Source organism: Orcinus orca, chromosome 13 (genome assembly GCF_937001465.1).
Source record: "Orcinus orca chromosome 13, mOrcOrc1.1, whole genome shotgun sequence".
Lineage (NCBI taxonomy): Eukaryota > Metazoa > Chordata > Mammalia > Artiodactyla > Delphinidae > Orcinus > Orcinus orca.
In genome coordinates this window covers 38046138-38067251 of record NC_064571.1, presented here as the reverse complement: position 1 = coordinate 38067251, position 21114 = coordinate 38046138, and the positions used below count along the sequence as shown (strand labels likewise).

The 21114-nt window shown below is 39.6% G+C and overlaps 2 protein-coding genes across 6 annotated transcripts in view; one reads left to right on the top strand and one right to left on the bottom strand.

Moving 5' to 3' along the window:
* Positions 1 to 21114, top strand: part of UGP2 (UDP-glucose pyrophosphorylase 2) — a 55439-nt gene that overhangs the window by 32278 nt on the left and 2047 nt on the right. For all 5 annotated transcript variants that reach the window (XM_033407219.2, XM_049696412.1, XM_033407220.2 and 2 more), the window contains exons 4-8: positions 13768 to 13953; positions 15274 to 15407; positions 16118 to 16415; positions 17547 to 17744; positions 18294 to 18536. In XM_033407219.2, coding sequence (XP_033263110.2) covers positions 13768 to 13953; positions 15274 to 15407; positions 16118 to 16415; positions 17547 to 17744; positions 18294 to 18536 — 1059 coding nt within the window. The remainder of the gene's footprint in view (positions 1 to 13767; positions 13954 to 15273; positions 15408 to 16117; positions 16416 to 17546; positions 17745 to 18293; positions 18537 to 21114) is intronic.
* The window catches only part of VPS54 (VPS54 subunit of GARP complex), a 105963-nt gene continuing 97060 nt past the window's right edge, over positions 12212 to 21114 (bottom strand). Inside the window, exon 25 of the transcript XR_004477361.2 lies at positions 12212 to 13620. The gene's annotated coding sequence lies outside the window, so the exon portion shown is untranslated. The remainder of the gene's footprint in view (positions 13621 to 21114) is intronic.

The following is a 21114-nucleotide window of genomic DNA, read 5'->3' as shown; positions in this document are numbered from 1 at the left end:
CCATTATAAGATTCTTTGATCATCTATCATTGGGCGTGGCAAAAGTTGGGAATTCAAATGTTTTTTCTTAATTTTTTGATGGTAGGAGATAAGATAATGAATCTAACTCATCACTTGAAGGAAATATAGTAGTAAAAACAGTTGACAGAAGTGTGAGAGTTGGGAGTTTGTACAAGTGTATCAGTGTGTGTTACTTCTGGAAAGTCTCCTGTAGTTGGGCATGTAGGTTGACTCTTATTTTTTTCCTATTATAAAAACCCTGTAATGAATATACTTACATATAAATCCTTGCATCTCAGAATTATTTCTAAGAATAAATATTCAGAAATGGTGTTGTGTTCGGAGGATATAAAGTTTTTAAAGTTTCTTATTAGACATTTCAAATTCCTTTCCAGAAAGTATACCGGTTTGCACTCCTAGTCACATTAATTTATTGGATCAACAGCTATATTTTGAATGTCAGCTGTATATTAGTGGAGAACCATACTGATAAAGCCCTACCCTCATCTAGTTTTTAGTTTATAATCTAGTGGAGGTGTGGACAGTAAAAGATATGTAATGTAATTTCAAGTAGTGATAAGTGACATGAAAAAAACAAAGGTAAGGATACAGGGAATGAGGGAGTAGAGGTAATATTTTAGAGAGGGTAGGCAGAGAAAGGAAAGGCCTTTCTGAATTAGCATTGAGTAGAGACCTACAGTCTATTGTCAGTCTTGCTACATTTATTAAAGCATTGAGTATTATTGTTTTAAAAAATATTTGCCAGTTGAGATGAAACATTTTAAAATTTTTATTTGATTATTAGGTTGAATTTTTTCTTTGGCTTATTTGCATTATGTTAGTTGTTTGTATTAATTTAATATGGAGCCATCCTTTTATTTGTAATAATTGGTTGTTGGACTTTGAATTGCTATGATCCTTACCTTTATGTAACAAAAAGGCACAGTATTCAAGTTTGGCTCCCCTGAGAGGGCAATATGAGACTTAAGATGAAAATAAGTGATTTTTATGATTCTAGCTCCTGGTAATAGTTCTTTCTGAGATTTTTATTAAGGTTGACTTTAGTAACTGAGGTAGCAGATTGTAGTGAAGGATAGTGTGCATGAGTTATTGGGTTGGTACTGATGAGTGTAATTGTTTAGAAAGAAGTGTTGTTGCCAAGATTTCTGACCTTTTCTTTGAAAGGACCTGTTTACTTACTCCGTCTTACAAATTTTTGCTTTTGGACATGTGTGGACTCAGTGTATGAAAAGGACAGTTGATTTCCTCCACTACTGGAAAAATTACCCAGTTTTCCTGTCTGTAAGGTTTAGTTGACATGTAATTTAGAATAATTAAAATTAATTTAAAAAGAAACAAAGATGTGGGAGTTAATATCAATAGCTGGCACAATTAAAATATGTACTTGATTTGATAGTTTGTCTTGTGTTCTTATAATTTCTTAAGTGAAAGAAGACGAAAGAACTTTCTTAGGAAATGTACTTTTCCAGGCTTAGCTTATAATGTTTAGTATGTGATCGTTTTGTTTGTTTCCTATCACAGAGGGATCATTTTATAATTACTACACTAATATTATGGCCTGTAAAAATGATTTTTTATGCAGCGCAAAGTCTTAGATTTAGGTTTTCTTTATCAGAATTGTATATAGTGTTGGCTAATTCAGTACTTTTTTTAAAATTAAAATAATGATGTTTGTAATCAGGTTTCTAATTAGTGATGACACCACTTTTGTTTGAAACTTAGTATTTAATAAGACAAGAAATAAGTTCCAGAGAATGGATTTCATTTATTAATAGCTGTTTGTTCCATTCATTTATTCACTTATTTACTCAACAAATATGTGAGTGCCACTAATGAGCATGACACATAATTAAAGGTGATAGATATGGTAGGGGGAGTACCATATGGCAGTTACTGCCTTCCTGGAGATACGGAGCACTGAACAGACAATTTGGAGACAGTGTAATAATTACTGATAGAAGCTGGTAGTACCTGAAGCAGGAAGTGGGGGCTTTGTCAGACTCCCTCCTGGTCATATGAGTGTCACAGAAAGCGATTTTGCTATGTGGTTCTCTGACACCTTGACAGGGTGTATATGTGTACCTGCACATATACACCCACACAAAAGACTAACTTTTTAAAAAATTCCTTTAATTGTGGTAAAATACACATAACATAAAATCTACCATCTTGACCATTTTTAAGTGTACACTTCAGTAGGGTTAAATATATTCCCATTGTTGTGCAACCAATCTCCAGAACTTTTTCATCTTGCAAAACCAAAACTCTATACCCATTAAACAACAACTCCCATTTCCCTCTTCCCCAAGCTCGTGGCAACCACCATTCTGCTTTCTGTCGCTATGAATTTGACTACTCTAGGTACCTCATATGAGTAGATAAAAGACTTTTTTTTTTTTTTTTTTTAGATAAAAGACTTTTTAATCTTAGGTTTTCCTTCTGTTGTTTTGAAAATTGCTGAGTTCTGCTACCAACTACACATCCTTGGTTTTGCTTTCTTGGATGAATAAGCGGGGATACAAAAGCCTGGGGGATTGTTCTGTGGCAGCATTGTTGCCAGCGGAACCGCAAGCTGACACGGCCTGAGGGAGCGCCTGCTCTCTGGCCATCCTGAGAAGTCATCAGGCAGCATGGAGCCAGGTTAGGAGGAGCAAAGTTTGGAAAGGCAGAGATATTATCAAAACCATAGAAGACCGTCTTAAACCAGGGTTTGGCAGACCTTTTCTGTAAAGGGTCAGATGACGAATATTTTAGGCTTTTGTAGGCTGTGTAGTCTCTGTCATGATAGCTCACCTCAGCCATGGTAGCATAAAAGCAGCCATAGACGACATGTAAATTAGCGAGAGCGGCTGTGTTCCAGCAACACCCTGTGAAAACAGGTGGCAGGTCTGACTATCCCACAGGCTATAGTTTGTTGGCCTCTGTCTTAAACTATCCTCAAGCTACACATAACTGGAGAGAGACGGGGTGGAACCCATACCTGGGAGATCACTGAGCTGACTTGTGACCCGGAGCAGAGAGAGAAATTCAGTTTTATCAAATTTTTTTGCCATATTTTATCAAATTTGTGCCATTGATTATAAGTTGTACCTTTTATGTAAAACTAAGAAAGAAAAAAAGTGCAACCCATTAATTTTCAGATCCCGTTGGTTGTATGATGCATCCTGGTTTCAGAAATGTTCAAGTGTGGGGTGGGGTGGAGAGTGTGTCTGGATCAGTGATGTAGTGATAGCACAGCCAGCACCTGTGTTCTTACTGTGGGCCACACATTTTGCTTAGCACTTCGCACATATTGTCTCATTTATCCTCATAACAGATCAATGAAGTAGATGAAAAAGACTTTGAACAGAAAAATAATTTGCCATAATAAGCAGTGGAACCTAGGATCCAAACCCAGGCAGCCTGGCTAAAAGCCTGTGCTCTCAGCTACTTTACTATCCTGCCTCATTCAGTTCTGGAGCAATCTTTTTGTCAAATGATAAAATTCATGCTGGAATTGATGTAGTTTATTAAAATGATTTGAATCAGGTCATGGAGGAAACAGCAGCTACATCATTTCCCTTTAGCATGTCCTTGCAATTTCAGACATTTCTCAGGGCAGCCAGAGTACTGTTTTTCATCCATTATGTGCCTGCTGGTGCCCTCAAAGAGGAACTGTTATTTATGAACCTCTTCTGGAAATGTTTTTAAAATGATAAAGTTTCCAAGCCAAACAAAACTTGTGCTGGAAGAAAAGTCTTGGTGCTGTGTACACAGTAGTATCTGTGATGCCAGCCAGCACTTCTGGTCCTGCTACTGCAGAGGAGAGTAAGCACCACATACACTGGCATTCATCCTCTTCTGCATCTGTGAGCGTTGCATCAAAGATGGTGCAATCCTGCATGAGTAAGGCAGACTTCACCGAAGATGACCTTACTGACTTTTGAAGATACAGAAAATGTACGAGCCATTGAGTTCTCGAAGTCTTGGAGAATTCTGGTGTTCGTAGCATAAGCCTGCATTCAACTGACAGAGCAAGCTGTGAGAGCTTGCCTTGGAGAGAGTTGAGGTTTTTAGTACTCAAGATCATCAAAAAAGAAAGTCAAAACTGAATGGCAGTTAAAGATGGCAGGCATCTCAAAGTCCATCTACAGTGTCAACTTCTAATTCAAGCCAAACAGAAGCCTTTTCATTGAAATTCAGTTTGGAGAGTTAGTTTATTTTTTGCTTTATTTGCATGTTAACTTTCACTGGGAAATAAACAGCATCTCTTATAAAGATTATTTTCATATGCTGTGAAATTTCCACAGTAGTGAAGTTTTGTTTTTTGGGGGGATGGCATTGCACTTTCCTGAGAGTCCATTAACGTCTGATTTTCACAAGTGACTGATAGCTCATAAAGCCTGAGAATCACTGCTCTGAACTGAGATGTGGAAGATGAAGAAAAGGCATTTGGTGAAGTGAGTTTGCATGAGGGGGAAAGTGCAGAGACTTGCAAGCAAGAGATGTGGCACATTAGAGAGCCCAACGCTGCATGTCCGTGGAGAACAGTGTGTAGGGGAGAGTAGGAGAGCAGAGGAAGAAAGGGCCAAATCATTATGGACCTTGTATACCACGTCTTCTGTTTGGGATTCAATTCAGCTACATTTAGTAGTGAAACTCAAAATAATAGAGTAAATGTAGAGAGACACAATCCAGAGCTAGTATGGCAACCTGGTGGTTATCAGGAGCCTGCGCTTCTCTGTCTTGCCACTCTGCTCTTTTCACCATATCTCCTTATGGTCCCCAGTGGCCACCTGAATGAACTCTAGTCATCGTGTCTTTGTTCCAAACAGCAGGAAGGGGGAAGAAGGGCACAACCCCTGCCCTTTCACAGAGACTTTCTGGAAATCTTTCAACTCACTTCCAGTTAATCACAGTGACCAGCACTTTGGCACAAATACCTGCTGCAAGGGAAGCTGGAAATGTGGCCTTTTTCGGGGGGTGATGATGTGCCCAGCTGACAATCAGGGTTCTGAAACAGAAGGGGAAAAATGATGTTGGGGTAGGCAGCTAATGATCTCTGCCATGCCATGTCATTGCTTTGCTTTGTGAATGATGTAATCAGGAGAGAAACATCTTCAAATTTTATTTTCCAGAAGATCACCACCTGCAAGGTAGAGGGTGGGTTGGAGGGAGGTAAGGAGACCGTAGAGACCACTGCAGTAACATAGATGAGAGGTGGGTGGGATGCCGGCTGTGACAACAGAGACAGTTTCCTGAGGCTGACAGGACTCGATCATTGATCAGATGTAAGCAAGCTCTTGGCTTGGCAGTTGGGTGTGTCTTGGTGCCGTAGAGACAGGAGCAGATTGCTGGAAAGAGGAGGTCTACTGAGAAGGGGCTTGAAAAGGAACAGGAAGAAAGAGGAAGAAAATAGAATGCGATGTTTCAGAAGTCAAGGAGGATAGAGCATTTCAAGATCTAGGGAGTGGTCAATTGTGTCAAATGCAGCTGAGAGCACAGTTAGAGAAGTACTGATGTTATGGATAGGATTTAGCAATTAGAAGGATGTTGATGACCGTGGTAAGAGCAGTTCATTGAACTATGGAGAAAACCAGATTGCAGCAGGTGAGCGAGTGAAAGGGAGGTGAGGAAGTAGAGGTGAGTGCAGCAACTTTTTCAAGAAGCTTTTGCCTTTAAGAAGATGGAGAAAAGAGGGATGTGAGTATGGAAAGGGTTGAGTGAGTGTATGCATTGCCGTTTGCTTTTTAGATGTCAAATATTTGAATTTGTTCATGCTGATGGAAAGGAATAGAGAAGGAGAGGTCGATGCTGAGACTGGAAGATTGATGAAACGGGGATCTTGAGATGGGCACTGGCAGAGAGATTGCCTTAGGGTGGGGGACAGCTCTTCCTGTGACGAGAAGGAAGGGGACGCAGCAGAGGTGGAGATGCAGGGAGGTCCTGAGGATCTGATCTGGTGGCAGAAGGTTGAGGGCATTCCCCATAGAGGATGGCTTTATTTGCTCTATGAATAGCAGTTGAGCGTATCTTGGTAGCCGAGGGGGTGTTGGCAAGTGTGTTGGTGGAGTATGTGATAACGTACATGATTTGCCGGCTTTTCCTGAATGAGAAGACAAATCTCTGGATTAGGTATGATTTTTCTGTCATTAAATTAATTGGTAGGAGCTTTCAAATGACCCAGATTTTGGTCATTACCTTTAGAAATGTGAAGTAAAGAGCCAGTGTGAGCCTTGGTACACAAAGGCTGTGCAGTGAGGGTTTGGTGAATAAGCTGATGTTCTTGGAACACTTCCTATACATATGGAGCATCATTTCAAACTCTTTTTTACTGTTACACAGCTCTTTTCTTTCAGGCAAACTTGCTTCTGTTGAAAAAAAAAATTTCGAATTGCAATAATCACACCCTTGTGAACCGTAACAGGGCAGCACTGTTAGCTTGTCTGGCACCGTCTCCAGGAATAGTACAAATATGCTACCAAGAACCAGGTTATACTGTTGCTAATGGGAACATGTCTCCATGACGGTGTGAGGAATTCAGCTTTTCTGATAACTGGAAAGTAAGTTGTGAGCAGACTTGGCAAGATACAGATCACGTTAGACAGTTTTTAAATGATCTTTTTAAAAATCTTTGTTTCTGCAGAAAAACTAGATTGACATCCTAGAGGGAAGAACGTTGTTTAAAGTATGTTCTTTCATAGATTGCCAACTACTTTCTTTTGTTCATTCCCCAGAGGAAGTTGGGTGTTTGACCCATTCTTTTCTCCCAGTGAGAAGAGAACATGAGTGGCCTCGTCTCCGCTGCGTATTTTGAGGGAGTCTCATGCGGTTTGCCCCACCTCACCTGTAGGGGTTGCCCTGCTGTATATTTACGTGCAGCAGAGGTCTTCTTAGAATACTGAATTCTATTCATGTCTGAATAGAGACATGAAAGAGAAACAGGGTGATCAGGATTGAAAGCACAAAGATAGCACTAGTCACTGACTAAAGTGATTCAATCAGAGTAATATCAAGGCCACATCCGGCAGTGCATGGTACTCCCTGTTGTCTCCCAACACCTTCCATCTTTGCCTGAGTGGATGTCTTTGTGCATTCTCCTGGGGGAGCTGAGGAGGAGAAAGTGGAGCACAGGTCTAATAATGTTTCTGTGACTAGGTGTGTCCAGCAAAACTTCAGCTGTTACCAAGCAACCTTCTACCACAGGTCCCCTTGGCTTGTGGAAATAAACCGAGCTCTGTGGGATTGCTTGGTGAGGTCCCTGGTGGAGGGTGTGGATAGCATCACCAACAGAGAGAACTTGTGTTGGCATGTAGGGTGATTTGTGTGATGGGAAGCTGAGCTTACCACCTAATTTAACCTGTAATAAGCTGTAGACCAAAAGTGTCCTGGCTTCCTGGACTCACACAATTGGTGCCTTTCTGTGTGTCTGTGTCTGCGTGTGGGAGTGTTGTGGGTGTAAGTCGAAACCTAAGTAAAAGTGGAGCCTTCGAACAGCAACACTAACTTGATGACTCTGGACATCTTTCCCCTGGCTGTACCTTGTTACTTCACACCTTGTGACTTCTTCCCTTTCTCTCCATAGTCCTTTTCTTGTTAACAGTCAATTCCTCAGTGGTACTGGTATTTAATTAGCTAGCTGCTTTTAAGAATTAGATATAGCAAGGCAAGTAGGTGTTACTAAAAGCACCATCTAAAGAACCATGGTTCCTTGACATTTGTAGGGTGACTCCCTGCCCACTTAACTTGGGGTACAAGGTTCTAAATATGGCACTTCACAGAGAATTCTGGGCCCTAACCTGAATGGTAAACAAGTCTTTCTACTTGTGAGTTGCCTGGGCCTGTACCCAAAAGTCTTCATTAGCTCGGTTTTGGAATTTAGTGTTATGCTTGGATCAGCTTGTTTTATTTCACTCCAAATATTTGAAAAGTAATTCAGAAGTACATTTTAAATTTAAACTCAAGTTAAGATACCAGTCTTGGGAAGATTTGAATTAAAACTAAAAGTATACTTAATATACCTTTTGGCTGAAGGCCAAGTGGCCTAGTGTTAAAATCATTATGAGGCTGAGATCTTTTATTTATCACCATTATAGAATAAATTTGGGGGATACGAGAAAAAATTTGTTTAGCCTCCATAGACTCAGTTATAAGGAATTGTCTTCTTAAAGCATTCTAGTAAAATGCATGTTTTGAAGATTGTTTAGTGGGAACAAAACGTATTTTTTCTCTAAATACTTTATATTCTTTATGGTATGTGGATCAAAGATGTTTTATCATGAACATACATGACTTTGGAGGGTTTTTTTCTCTTGGTGAAACTTTAAGGCAACAAGGTTGACATTTGGTTTTTAATTCATCTGCACAGGAGGTGAAAAATCCCTATTAGTACTTTTTCTAAAAATGGTTCCTAAACCTCACTTTGTTTAATGCTGTGAGTGTTAGTATACCAAACAGTTCTTCAAAGAGTAGAATTAAGATATAATCCAGTTTACATTATTCTGCCTGATATTATTATTTAAATTTGTGTAAACATTTGTTGGCTCAAAAAGGAAATTATATTCTTCCTAAAGATATCTAATATACTCAAACGTTGTGTTTATGTGTTTGGTTGAATGTCTTGTGATGTGATGTCAGTGTCATTAAAGTGAAAGAAAAAAGATTGTATTGAACAAAGAAGGATTTTGGCAGAGTTTTATTAAAACGAATTGAAACATAATTCTCATCCCTCAGTTGATTTTTTTTTAACAGACCATCTAGAACTGCACATGCCACTAGCCATGTGTGTTGATTTACATTTAATATTAAATAAAATTAAAACTTCAGTTCCTCAGCTGCATTTAGCACTGTCTGGAGAGTGACAGTGAAAAAAATGCCATACTATTGATCTTTTGACTACATACTTAAATTTCTTTTTACATTGTTTACATTTTTGTAAAGTTTTTGCCTTGAAATGACAGGCTGCCTATCCCTCAGAGATACTAGTAAATTCACAACTCAGGTGTTGAGCAGTGTCTGAAATCCCAAGCCCTGCCATTCTGTCCTGTTTTCATATGTATCCGAAAGATCAGCATTTTCTTAGATTTATACTTTTAGAACTGTGGTACACCTGTAGTTTTCTTTTCATTCTTTTAATTCAAAGTTAAGAGAGTATTGTTACGTTCATTAAATTCAAATAAAGAGAATCCATTTTCTGATTTACTAAACTAAGACTTCAGAACATGTATTCTATTCCAGTTTTAATACCTGCAAATGGAATAAATAACTTATATAAGGCTCAATTTGCCATAGAATTTGCCAACCTGTACCTGTATTCCAGTTCTTCATATCAATCCTGCCTTCTCTCAGATCTGTTGCATACACACACATCAACTTTATTAAATAAAAACATGTTTCTGGAAAAACCTGCATTAATTTGGAATCTTCTCAAACGTATAAGCCACTTTAAAAAAAAGAATGCTAAATAAACCTTGAGGACATTGTGCTAAGTGAAATAAGTCAGTCACAAAAAGACAAATATTGTATGATTCTACTTGTCTGAGGCACCCAGAGTAATCAAACTCATGGAGACAGAAAGTAGAAGGGTGATCACCAGGGGCTGGGGAAAGGAGGGAGTGGGGAGTTGTTTTCTAATGAGTATAGCTCCAGTTTTGCAAGATGAAAGAGTTCTGGAGATTGGCTGCACAATAATGTGAATGTACTCAATACTACTCAACTGTACACTGAAAAATGGTTAAGACGGCAAATTTTATGCTATACATATTTACTACAGTTTTAAAAAAAAGAATGTTATAAATTATAAAGCTGGTTCTCCGACTTAAGGTTTTCTTTGAGAGTGTCTTGGCTCTTCCTGGCCCTTTGTGTTTTCATACATACATTAAATTGGCTTGTCAGTTACCACACAAAAAACTCTTGAGATTTTTATTAGGATTGCATTGATCAGTTTGGGGAGAATTAACATCTTTAAATTAGCAAGTCTTCTAATTTACAAACATGATAAATAAATCCCTGAATTTAGTTAAGTCTTTTAATTTTTCTCAAAAATGTGTTCTGTGTATAATCTTACGTATCTTTTGTTAGATTTACTGCTAGATATTTGCTATTTGCTATTTTTGATGGTTTTATTATAAAAGACACTTTAAATCAATTTTATTTTGTAATTTTTTTACATATAGAAGCAGTTAATTTTTTACCACCTTTAAACATTTTAAAGCATACAATTCAGTATTGTTAAGTGCATTCATATTGTTGTGCAACCAACCTCCGTAACTCTTTGGTCTTGCAAAACTAAAACTCTCAACCCATTAAACAGCAACTCCCTGTTCCTGTTAACCATCCTGCTACTTTCTGTCTCTGAATCTGACTGTTTTAGGTGCCTCATGTAAGTAGAATCATACAAGTATTTGTCTTTTTGTGACTGGCTTATTTCACTTAATATAATGTCTTCAAGGTTCATCCATGTTGTGGTATGTATCAGAACTTCCTAACTTTTTAAGGCTGAAAAGTATTCCATGTGTGTATATACCACATTTTTTTTAATCCATTCATCTGTTGATGGACATTTGAGTTGCTTCCATTTTTGGCTATTGTGAATACTGCTGCTAAGAAGGTGAGTATACAAACATCTCTTGAGAGTCTGCCTTCAATTCTTTGGGGATATACCCAGAAGTGGAATTGCTGGATCATATGATAATTCTATTTTTAATTTCTTAGGAACCACCATATTTTTTTCCTTAACAGGTGCACCATTTTACATTCCCACCAACAGTGCACAAGGGCTCCAAAAACAGTGGCTTTTTTTTTTTTAATTTTTGGCTGCGTTGGATCTTTGTTCCTGTGCGCGGGCTTTCTCTAGTTGCGGCGAGTCGGGGCTACTCTTTGTTGCGGTGCGCGGGCTTCTCATTGCGGTGGCTTCTCTTGTTGTGGAGCACAGGCTCTAGGCGCGCAGGCTTCAGTAGTTGTGGCACGTGGGCTCACCAGTTGTGGCTCACCAGCTCTAGAGCTCAGGCTCAGTAGTTGTGGCGCACGGGCTTAGTTGCTTGGCGGCATGTGGGATCTTCCTGGACCAGGGCTCGAACCCATATCCCCTGCATTGGCAGGCAGATTCTTAACAAATGCTTGACCAGGGAAGTCCCTAAAAGCAGTGTTTTTTGTTGTTTTTTTTAATACTGACCATGTATCTTCAATGTTGCTATGCTTACATTATCCTAACAATTTATTTGTGAGGTCTTTGGATTTTTCTACATGTAAAATCATATCATCTGTGAATAATGACAATTTTGTCTCTCAGTGGATACGTAAATTGAATACTACATGGCAGTGAAAAGTGAATGTATTATAGCTACATGCATTAATGTGAATAATTCTTAAAACATAACATTGAATTAAAGAAGCAAGTCACGAGGATACTTTATAGTATGATTCAACTTATTTAAAAGTTTAGAGACAAATAAAATTAAGTAAAATATTGTTATCATTACGAATGCATACATAGGTGGTAAAACTACAGGGAGCCAAAGTCAAGGTGGTTGTTACCACTAGGGGTGGAAGAGGAATATGATCAGGGACAGATGCATGCAGGCTTCTACGCTATGGCAGTATTCTTTTTAAATTTAGGTTATTCTTTCTACCCTGTATGTGTATTTTATAAACTTTTGTATGTGTGATATTTCACAATCAAAGTATTTTTAGGTGAAATTGGAAAACATAGGCCTGTCTCACCGTATGTAGAAAAAAAATTTGCTCTGTGTATTCTGTTTTCTTTTTAAAGTGTATTCAAAGAAACATTAAATAGGTAAAAATATTTCCGTACTAAAACAGTTTTACCTAAAATGAATACATGAACTAGGGGTTTTCAGTTAAATTGATTTTCACACCCTTGTGAGGCTTCTGTAAATATCAGATTCTTTTCTGGGAAGTCAGAAGTAACCGCTAGGGACTTGCCTGGTGGCGCAGTGGTTAAGAATCCGCCTGCCAATGCAGGGGACATGGGTTCGAGCCCTGGTCCGGGAGGATCGCACATGCCGCGGAGCAACTAAGCCTGTGCGCCACAACTACTGAGCCTATGCTCTAGAGTCCTTGAGCCACAGCTACTGAGCCCCGTGCACTGCAACTACTGAGCCCACGTGCTGCAACTACTGAAGCCTGTGTGCCTAAAGCCCATGCTTCACAACAAGAGAAGCCACTGCGATGAGAAGCTCGTGCACTGCAACGAAGAGTAGCCCCCGCTCGCCGCAACTAGAGAAAGCCCACGCGCAGCAACGAAGACCCAACACAGCCAATTAAAAAAACAAAAAAACTGCTAAATGGAAATGGAAATTCTTGGCTTTTAAAAGATAATTGGAAAATAATTGGCTTGGTCCCATTTGCTAATAACTCTTTTCTTTTTTTTTTGCGGTACGCGGGCCTCTCACTGTTGTGGCCTCTCCCGTTGCTGAGCACAGGCTCCAGACGTGCAGGCTCAGCGGCCATGGCTCACGGGCCCAGCCGCTCCGCGGTATGTGGGATCGTCCCGGACCGGGGCACGAACCCGTGTTCCCTGCATCAGCAGGCGGACTCCCAACCACTGCGCCACCAGGGAAACCCGCTAATGACTCTTTTGAGTAGATATAATGTGCCTAAGAAATTCTCAATAATAGATACTTGAAGTGTATGGCCAGGAATCCACATTTGACATGTATGTATTTTTGACCAAGTATAAAGGGATTTTTGCCTTCACAGCCTAATCACTGAAATGTGAGCCCATCAACTCCTTTTCCAATCATAGACTTTATTCATCATACACACACACATACACACACACCATCACACACACCTACATGTAGTAGAACATGAAAACAGCAAAGTGTATGATAGGGTTTTATTTTTTCAGTCCCCCCAAGTGTTATCTATCCTCCACCATCATGTAACCAAAGAGTACATTTGATGACTTATTTCATTAAAGAAAAATAACAACAAATGTTCTTCTGTAAATGGATAGAAAATATACTGTGATCTTTTTAAAAACTTTCATTCTTGTTATAAGATGTTTAGACTTGCTTGTGCCTCTTCTTTAAACAGAAGAATTTGAGCTTCCACTGTGTCATTGTTCCTTCCCTGTGAGGGATGAATCGAAGGTGAAGGTTCTATGCTCATTTCGAACTTGTTCTACTGTTTACACAACTCATTTTCTTTCAGGCAAACTTGCTTTTGTTAAAAAAATAAAAAAAAAAAAGACTTTCAGATTGCAATAATCACACCCTTGTGAACCATAATAGAGCAGGTACTGTTAGCTTGTTTTGAGTATTTGGCACTGTCTCCAGGAATAGCATGAATATATTACCAAGAACTGTGTGATCGTATATATACTTCTCCAGAACTGAAGTAGATTCATAGTGTACCAGAAATAGTCACAGATTTGATGAGTTTTGTGCACCCTATTTGCTATGTTGATGCAAATTGAGAATTCTGAGTTTTTGAAGGTAGTCCACGAGACTTGGGTGTTCTCACCAGCCAGACAAATATTTGTAGACTGTAACTTTTCCCCCTCTTGTACTCCATTGTACTGTAAATGAACTGCTGAACTACTTCTCTGTGCAAGGGAAGTTGCCAATGAGAACTTGATTTTGAACCAGAAGGGCCCTGGACATTAAAGGAAATGTAGTTGAAACTTTCTACAGAGAAAGCAGACCTCTTTAAGGAAGCATGGAAATAACCTTGGTATTGATTTGGTTTAACCTTTTATAAAGCTGTTTGAATTATTCTATAATTTTTTTTTTTAAATTTCAGATTCAACCCTATGAGAAGATAAAGGCCAGGGGCTTACCTGATAACATATCTTCTGTGCTGAACAAGCTGGTGGTGGTGAAACTCAATGGTGGTTTGGGAACCAGCATGGGCTGCAAAGGCCCGAAGAGTCTGATTGGTGTGAGGAATGAGAATACCTTTCTGGATCTGACTGTTCAGCAAATCGAAGTGAGTAGTAGCTGTTAGCCTTTCTCACGAGCTAACAAAATCATTTTTAGTTTTTAGGGTATTGTAAATGTTACCTTATAAAATAACAGATGTGGATTTGAACTAGTCAAGGAGCTTGCTACCTTTAGTCTCTTTATTAGTGTATAGAAAAGGTTTGGTGTTCTAAGAGCAAAGCCTTAGGGTGATGTAAAAGCTTTTGATCTTTAAATAGCATTTGTGGCGCTGAAATCTCTGGATCTCTTCGGATTCTCCTTTCATTTCCCCACCTCTCTCCCCGCTGTCTGTCTTCTGGTAGCCTTCATCACAGCTGGGATGATCTGGCTTTATTAACCTCTTTTGGGAGGCTGGGGAAAATTTCATGTATCTGGTTGGGCACCGTGGATGCTAAGAACTGTTGTTGGCGTCTCTCTTGATCATAGTCCATAAAGTCATTAATCATAGACCATAAGCTCTTCAGGGGCAGTGGCCCTATCTTTTTCATCTCTTTATCCCTAGTGTCTCATACGGTGCCATCAACCACAATAATAATAGCAGTAGCAGTGGCTAACGTTTATCCAGCACTTACTGTACACCAAGTGTTATTCTGAGCTCTTTACATGAATTGACTCATTTGTTCCTCTCCACAACTCTGTGAGATAAGCACTATTATCATCCCCATTTTACAGGTGAGGAAACCAAGACACAGAGAGGTTGATTTACTTGCCCAAGTTTCCCTAGCTAGTTAGTAAGTGCAGAATCAAACTCTGAACATAGGACAGTCTGACTTCTAATATCCTATTTTCTTCTCACTCTGTTGCCTCTTAGCTCTTTCTAGAGATGGAAAAGATTTCAGTTGGGGTGAAATTACAGTTCTTAACATGAATCCTGAGAATAGGGAGACGTGTCTTTGTAACATTTGTATTTTCATCTCCACAGTGCTTTGGACACAGAGTAAATGCTTAGTCTGTGTTTGCCCATCCAGCAAGGCCATAGGGCATTGTGGCTGGGCACACAGCCGCAGAGTCAGACTGCGGGGGTGAGGGGGGCGGTGTCCTTGTTCTGCCACCGACCTGCCACCTCTCTGGGCCTCAGTTTAGCCATCCATAAAATGCAGACAGTAGTTTCTATCTCATAGGGTTGTGACTTAATGAGCAAGTACATGGTGAATTGATTAGCAAAATGTCTTATGCTAAATAGTTACATTTTATTGCAAATCTATATATTTTACTACTTATAGATGATGTTTTGGACATCTTGTGATTAACCATGGAGAGTTAATTTTACACTTTGAAGCAAAAGAAAAGTAAGTCTGGGTAGTCTGATTGTCGTTTTCTTCCCTAGCATTTGAACAAAACCTACAATACAGATGTTCCTCTTGTTCTAATGAACTCTTTTAACACGGATGAAGATACAAAAAAAATACTACAGAAGTATAATCACTGTCGTGTGAAAATCTACACTTTTAATCAAAGCAGGTACAAGGAGTAAAAGAATTAACTCTGGGGGATGTTATTCCTGGGAAAGAAGGACTTCTTTGTTTTGTTTAAACAGAGCAGCCTCAAGATGTACAAGTGCCAAAGACTGCAAGTGTTTAATGCCTTTAAAGGCTGAACATTTGTTAATAGATATGTGATAGTTGCAATCACTCTGGTTATGTAACTTGGACTTCTTAAAAGAGAATCTGCCTCAGATTCTGGTTCTCGCCAGTGGTAGGAAGCAGACATCCCTGAGTACTAACCTGCTGTTGATTTTCTGCGAAAGTACTAACCTGCTATTGATTTTCTGAATATATCTGTTGGTAAGAATGGACACCATTTCCCAAATAGGTTTTCAGGGAAAAGAACAATCCCACCACCAAATAAGTTTGAGAAAATTTACTTAATATGTCTCTCCTCTCTTAAGAAGTCATAAAACATATTAATGTCTTAAAAATATGGGGTGTCCTCCCATCTGCATGACCATGGAATACTTTTCTTTTTGCAGCAAATATTACTATCTAGGAAGCTGATTTTTTGGGTCAACACAGATAATGAGAGATTTTCTTAAATGGATTCACTTATGATTAAATTACTACTGATAGACTGAAAGGGAGGGAAGTTTTATTTAACTTTAAATGCATTATTTTACTTGAAGGTCTGGAATGCTCTAAAGAGTTGATACTGAAAAAGAACTTTTTCTTTTTAAGGTACCCGAGGATTAATAAAGAATCTTTACTACCTGTAGCAAAGAATGTATCGTTCTCAGGGGAAAATACAGAAGCCTGGTACCCTCCGGGTCATGGAGATATTTACGCCAGTTTCTACAACTCTGGTTTGCTCGATACCTTTATAGGAGAAGGCAAAGAGTATATTTTTGTGTCCAACATAGATAATCTGGGTGCCACCGTGGATCTTTATATTCTTAATCATCTAATGAACCCACCCAATGGAAAACCTTGTGAATTTGTCATGGAAGTCACAAATAAAACACGTGCAGATGTAAAGGTAAATACTGAGAGGAAGCAGTTTGGGGATTCACATCTTCACATTTCATAGTTCAAACTTTTTATTGGAAAGTTTCTGTGTTTAGAAACTTGATAACATCATTGTAAGCCAAAGTGGGATAGTACTCTAGAGTACCCTAAGTTCCACCTGATATAAGTGTGTATATAAATCCAGGTTTAATAGTAGTAAAATCATCTTTACTTTTTGAATAATCTGTATGGGCAATTTTAACTGAAAACAATTCCACATATATTTATAGGGTAATCTGAAACATATGTGAAAACACTTTCAGTAACTTTGTTCAAACCATTAATATTCTTCTAGTTTGGTGCTTAAGTGTTTTTTATTTAATTATTCCTTTAATGAAAATTTACTATTTCTATAATATGTATTTCTCTCTGTATATATTTTTTATCACTGTAATATCTGTTGTTGTAAAAAAAGAAAGCAGTTTGATACAAAGCAAAAATTTGTTTTTTTCACTTTGCATGTTTAGTGGTGATGACACTTGGCCTTTGATGGAATGGTACACAAGGTTTTCTCCTCACCCTCAGGGAGTAAGAAAAGTGGGCAATGTGTGAATACTAATATGGTTGGTCCCGGGGCTGGGTTCTATGCCTCTTGCAAATGACCCCTTCACACGAGTAGACGTCCCTTCCCTCTTCCCACACTGCCATGGCCTCTAGGCTAAGGCCACTCAGAGGTACCTTCCCCTCCACTTGTGCCTGTCTTGACTTTACTCCCCTTATCTTAGAGGTAGTCAGAGCAGGGTTGTGAGGTGGTAGGATCGGTTGTTTGGTAATGGTCCGTGGTTTGAGAATAAGAGGAATGTCTGTTCTTGTAGGAGATCTTTGGAAAGTGAGGAAGACTCTGATGTACTCCCAGGGCTTTTATTGTGGACAAGAGGGCGTGTATACAGTATAAGATGACAGACAACCTGAATTATTTTCTTTGGTTCTACTTTAATACATGTGTTGCTTTGTATCACAGATCAAATCACTGCCAATGCTTTTTATTTCTGGAGCATTTTGTCACGAGTGTCTTTTCTATATCGTTCGTAGACTGTAAACAATGTAGTATGGCTGTAACTGGGAGAGATGTGGAGGCACTCACTCTTCTCTGCCTTTCTAGGGTGGGACACTCACTCAGTATGAAGGCAAATTGAGACTGGTGGAAATTGCTCAAGTGCCAAAAGCACATGTTGATGAGTTCAAATCTGTATCAAAATTCAAAATATTTAATACAAACAACCTATGGATCTCTCTTGCAGCAGTTAAAAGACTGCAGGAGCAGAATGCTATTGACATGGAAATCATTGTAAATCCAAAGGTAAGCCAAAGTTGCAGGCTATCAGACTCCCTGGTTCTGATCACAGCATGCTACACACAGACCCACTGCCCACTCCCTCTGGCCCATCTATTCCATGGGTCACTGCTTTTCGCCTAGTTAGTTTCTTCAGTTCCTGGCCCTGTCTTTCAGAGTCGACACCCATCCCTTTAGTGTGCCAGACAAGCCATGGTGCCCTTACTTGACCCTGGGCTGTGGCAGTGGCAAGAGCACTGGGCCCAAAAGTAAAGGGCCCACCTCAGTCCTGTTGCTCTGGTACTGATAGGCCTTTCGGTCACAGGCATCTGTGTGGGTTTTCTGAACCTTCGGTTCTTTCTCATAAAATAGAAATGTTACTGAGAAGAATTATGAAGCTGAAAAAGATCACATATATATAAGCATCTGGCGTATGGTAGGGGCTTGAGAAATGTCAGTTCTCAAAATTCTGTTTTCTTCAATGGATCTCTGAAACCACTCCCCAAGTATTAACTAGCCCATGTGGAACTAAGTTGCTGAAATCTCTGTTTCTCTCTCCTGCTCCCTTTCTTACAGACTTTGGATGGAGGCCTGAATGTCATTCAGTTGGAAACTGCAGTAGGGGCTGCCATTAAAAGTTTTGAGAACTCTCTAGGTATTAATGTTCCTAGGAGCCGTTTTCTGCCTGTCAAAACCACATCAGATCTCTTGCTTGTGATGTCAAACCTCTACAGTCTTAATGCAGGATCTCTGACAATGAGTGAAAAGCGGGAATTTCCTACAGTGCCCTTGGTTAAATTAGGCAGTTCTTTTACAAAGGTACGTAATTATAAAGATGATATACGTGTAGATTTGTATTTCTTAAATGTGTAATTATAAAGATACGATACACGTGTGAATTGGAATCTAATTACAGTCTTTGCTGCTGATCTATCATATTCCTCCATCTCTATTGTCTTTTAAAGGGAATCAATCATAGAAGGTGAAAATGTAACTCATTTTTTAACCAACTGCTATAGAGTAGAAAAGAATGTTTACATTTTAAGACATTTTATCTTATGTCTCGTTTAAGACCATTACTGTTTTCATCAGTGAGAGAATGTTAATTCTAGTTTCACAAAATGTATTGAGCCTCTACCATGTGTAAGGCAGTGTTCTAGGTGCCAGGTATTTAGCAGTAAATGAAACAGACTAAAATCTTTGCCTTCCTGGATATTCTAGTGGGGAAGGATGATAATAAGCAAGTAAGACAAATGTATAGTACGTTGAATGATGGAAAATGCTAAATAAAGCAGGAGTAGGGAATGTGTGGGTGTGGCAGTGGTGGTGTCATTTTACATTGGGTGGCCAGAGGGCCTCACTGAGAAATTGAGTACACCATGCAGGTATCTGGGGCAAAAAGCATTCTAGGCAGGAGGAATAGCAAGTATAGTAAAACCGACCCTAACATGATAAGTGGACTCCAAAAAATTTAATCACATAAAATGCTGTGAGGTTAATGAAGTGACAGGGTGAGCTTTTGTGGCTGGCCTATAGAGTCCTGCTATGCAAGTCTATTCTAGTCCTGGTTGTGGTTTAGTGTCACCTGGTGTGGATGTGTGTACTTGCCCTTATATGTTTGGGGCTATCATTCTGGGTCTTGTGGCTGGGCTAGAATTTCCAAGATAGCATCAGGCATTTTAGAAGTCTCCCTGGTCTTTCGTGCCTCCCTCATCTGCCGGGTTGGGCTGGGAAAATCCTGGTGCTACAAGGACTCACCATCTGCCCACATCCTGAGGTAAGATTCCTAATCATTTTCCACCTAACCTCATCTTCCCTTCCTACTCTTTCTAGCCTCTTCCATACCCTGCAGGAGATAAGAACTTTAGCTGCCTCAATTTGAGAACAGGGGCTGAGTGGGCAATGGCTACTTGCTCTGAGGAAGAACATGTCTTACGGACACTAGAGCACAGTGAGCAAGTGAGGGATGGGGGTGGGAGATAGTTGGTCAGAGAGATGACAGGCCAGATTGTGTAGAACCTTGTAATTGAATATTGGGAGTGTGGCTTTTTTTTTTTTTTTTCTGGGGGATGAGAAGCCATTGGAGAGTATGAGCTGAGGGGTCAAGTTGACCAATCTGGTGGGCAAGGGTAGAATCAGGGAAACGAGGGAATAGGCTGTTGCTGGAATCCTGGCTTGGACCAGGGGTTTTTGCAGGGGAAATAGTGAAAAAATGTTGACATTATATTTTGAAAGTTGTACCTACAACTTGCTGTTGGACTAGGTAGGAGGGTGAGAGAGAGAGAACGGTAAGGATGGCTCTGAGGTTTTTGGCCTGTGCAACTGGCAACATGGAATTGCCATTTACTGAGACACAGGAAGGCTTGGGTAGAGTAGGTTTAGGGGGAGCAGAATGGGGAGTTAAATTTTGGAGATACTGTACTTGGACCTTCAAATGGAGAAGCTGAATGTATGAGTGTGGAGGAGAGCTCTAGAAAAGAGGTAAATTTGAGGGTTGTCACTTTATAGCTGGTAATTAAAGCCATGAGATAAGGATCACCTAGGGAGTGAAAGGGGGGTGGGGAGTCCAAGGACTGAGCCTTGCGGGACTGGAAGGCTTAGAGGGTGGGGATGAGGTGGAGGAAGCAGCAAAGATGACTGAGGAGTTGCAGATGAAGAACTGGGCAGAAAATCATGAATGTGTGTGGCCTGAAAGCCAAATGAAGAAAATGTTTCAAGAAAAGAGGGGCTAATCATTTGCAGTCAAGTGCTGCTGCCGATTCAAGTAAGATGAATGAGAACTTACCATTAGATATAACAGTTGAGAGGTTTTGGAGCCTGACTGGAATGGATTTAAAAGAGAATAGAAGAGAAATTGGAGATATGAGTGTAGAAAACTTATTCAAGAGTTTTGCTTTAAAGAAAAACAAAAATGGAGCTATAGGTAGAAAGGGATGTAAGATTTTACAGGGTTTTTTTTAAGTTGAGAGAATTTATAGCATGTCTTATACATTGATGGGAGTTGATACAATCAAGAGGGAAGGAACATTGAAGAGGGAGAAGGAATTGCTGGACAGTATCCTCGGGCAGTAGCCATAAGAAGAGTTAGCCTTAAGTTGGAATAGAAATGGTCCAACCCCAGTACTAGGAGGGACACGGTAATGGGCTAGAGGGCAAGTGGGTGGTGGTGGTAGAAGCCAGTGGAAGTTTTCCTGTTGCTTCTGTTTTTCTCAGCAAAATAGGAAACAAGGCCATAGAGGACTATTTCTAGTGCCGGTAAATCTAAGGAAATAAGAGGCAAAGATAGTGATCATTTATAATGATAATTTGTGCTGTTGCTCTTCCTGAACTATATTCCTTCTTCTCAATCCTACCCATCCCATAAAACCCAGCTCCAGTCTAGCTTGCTTCGAACCAT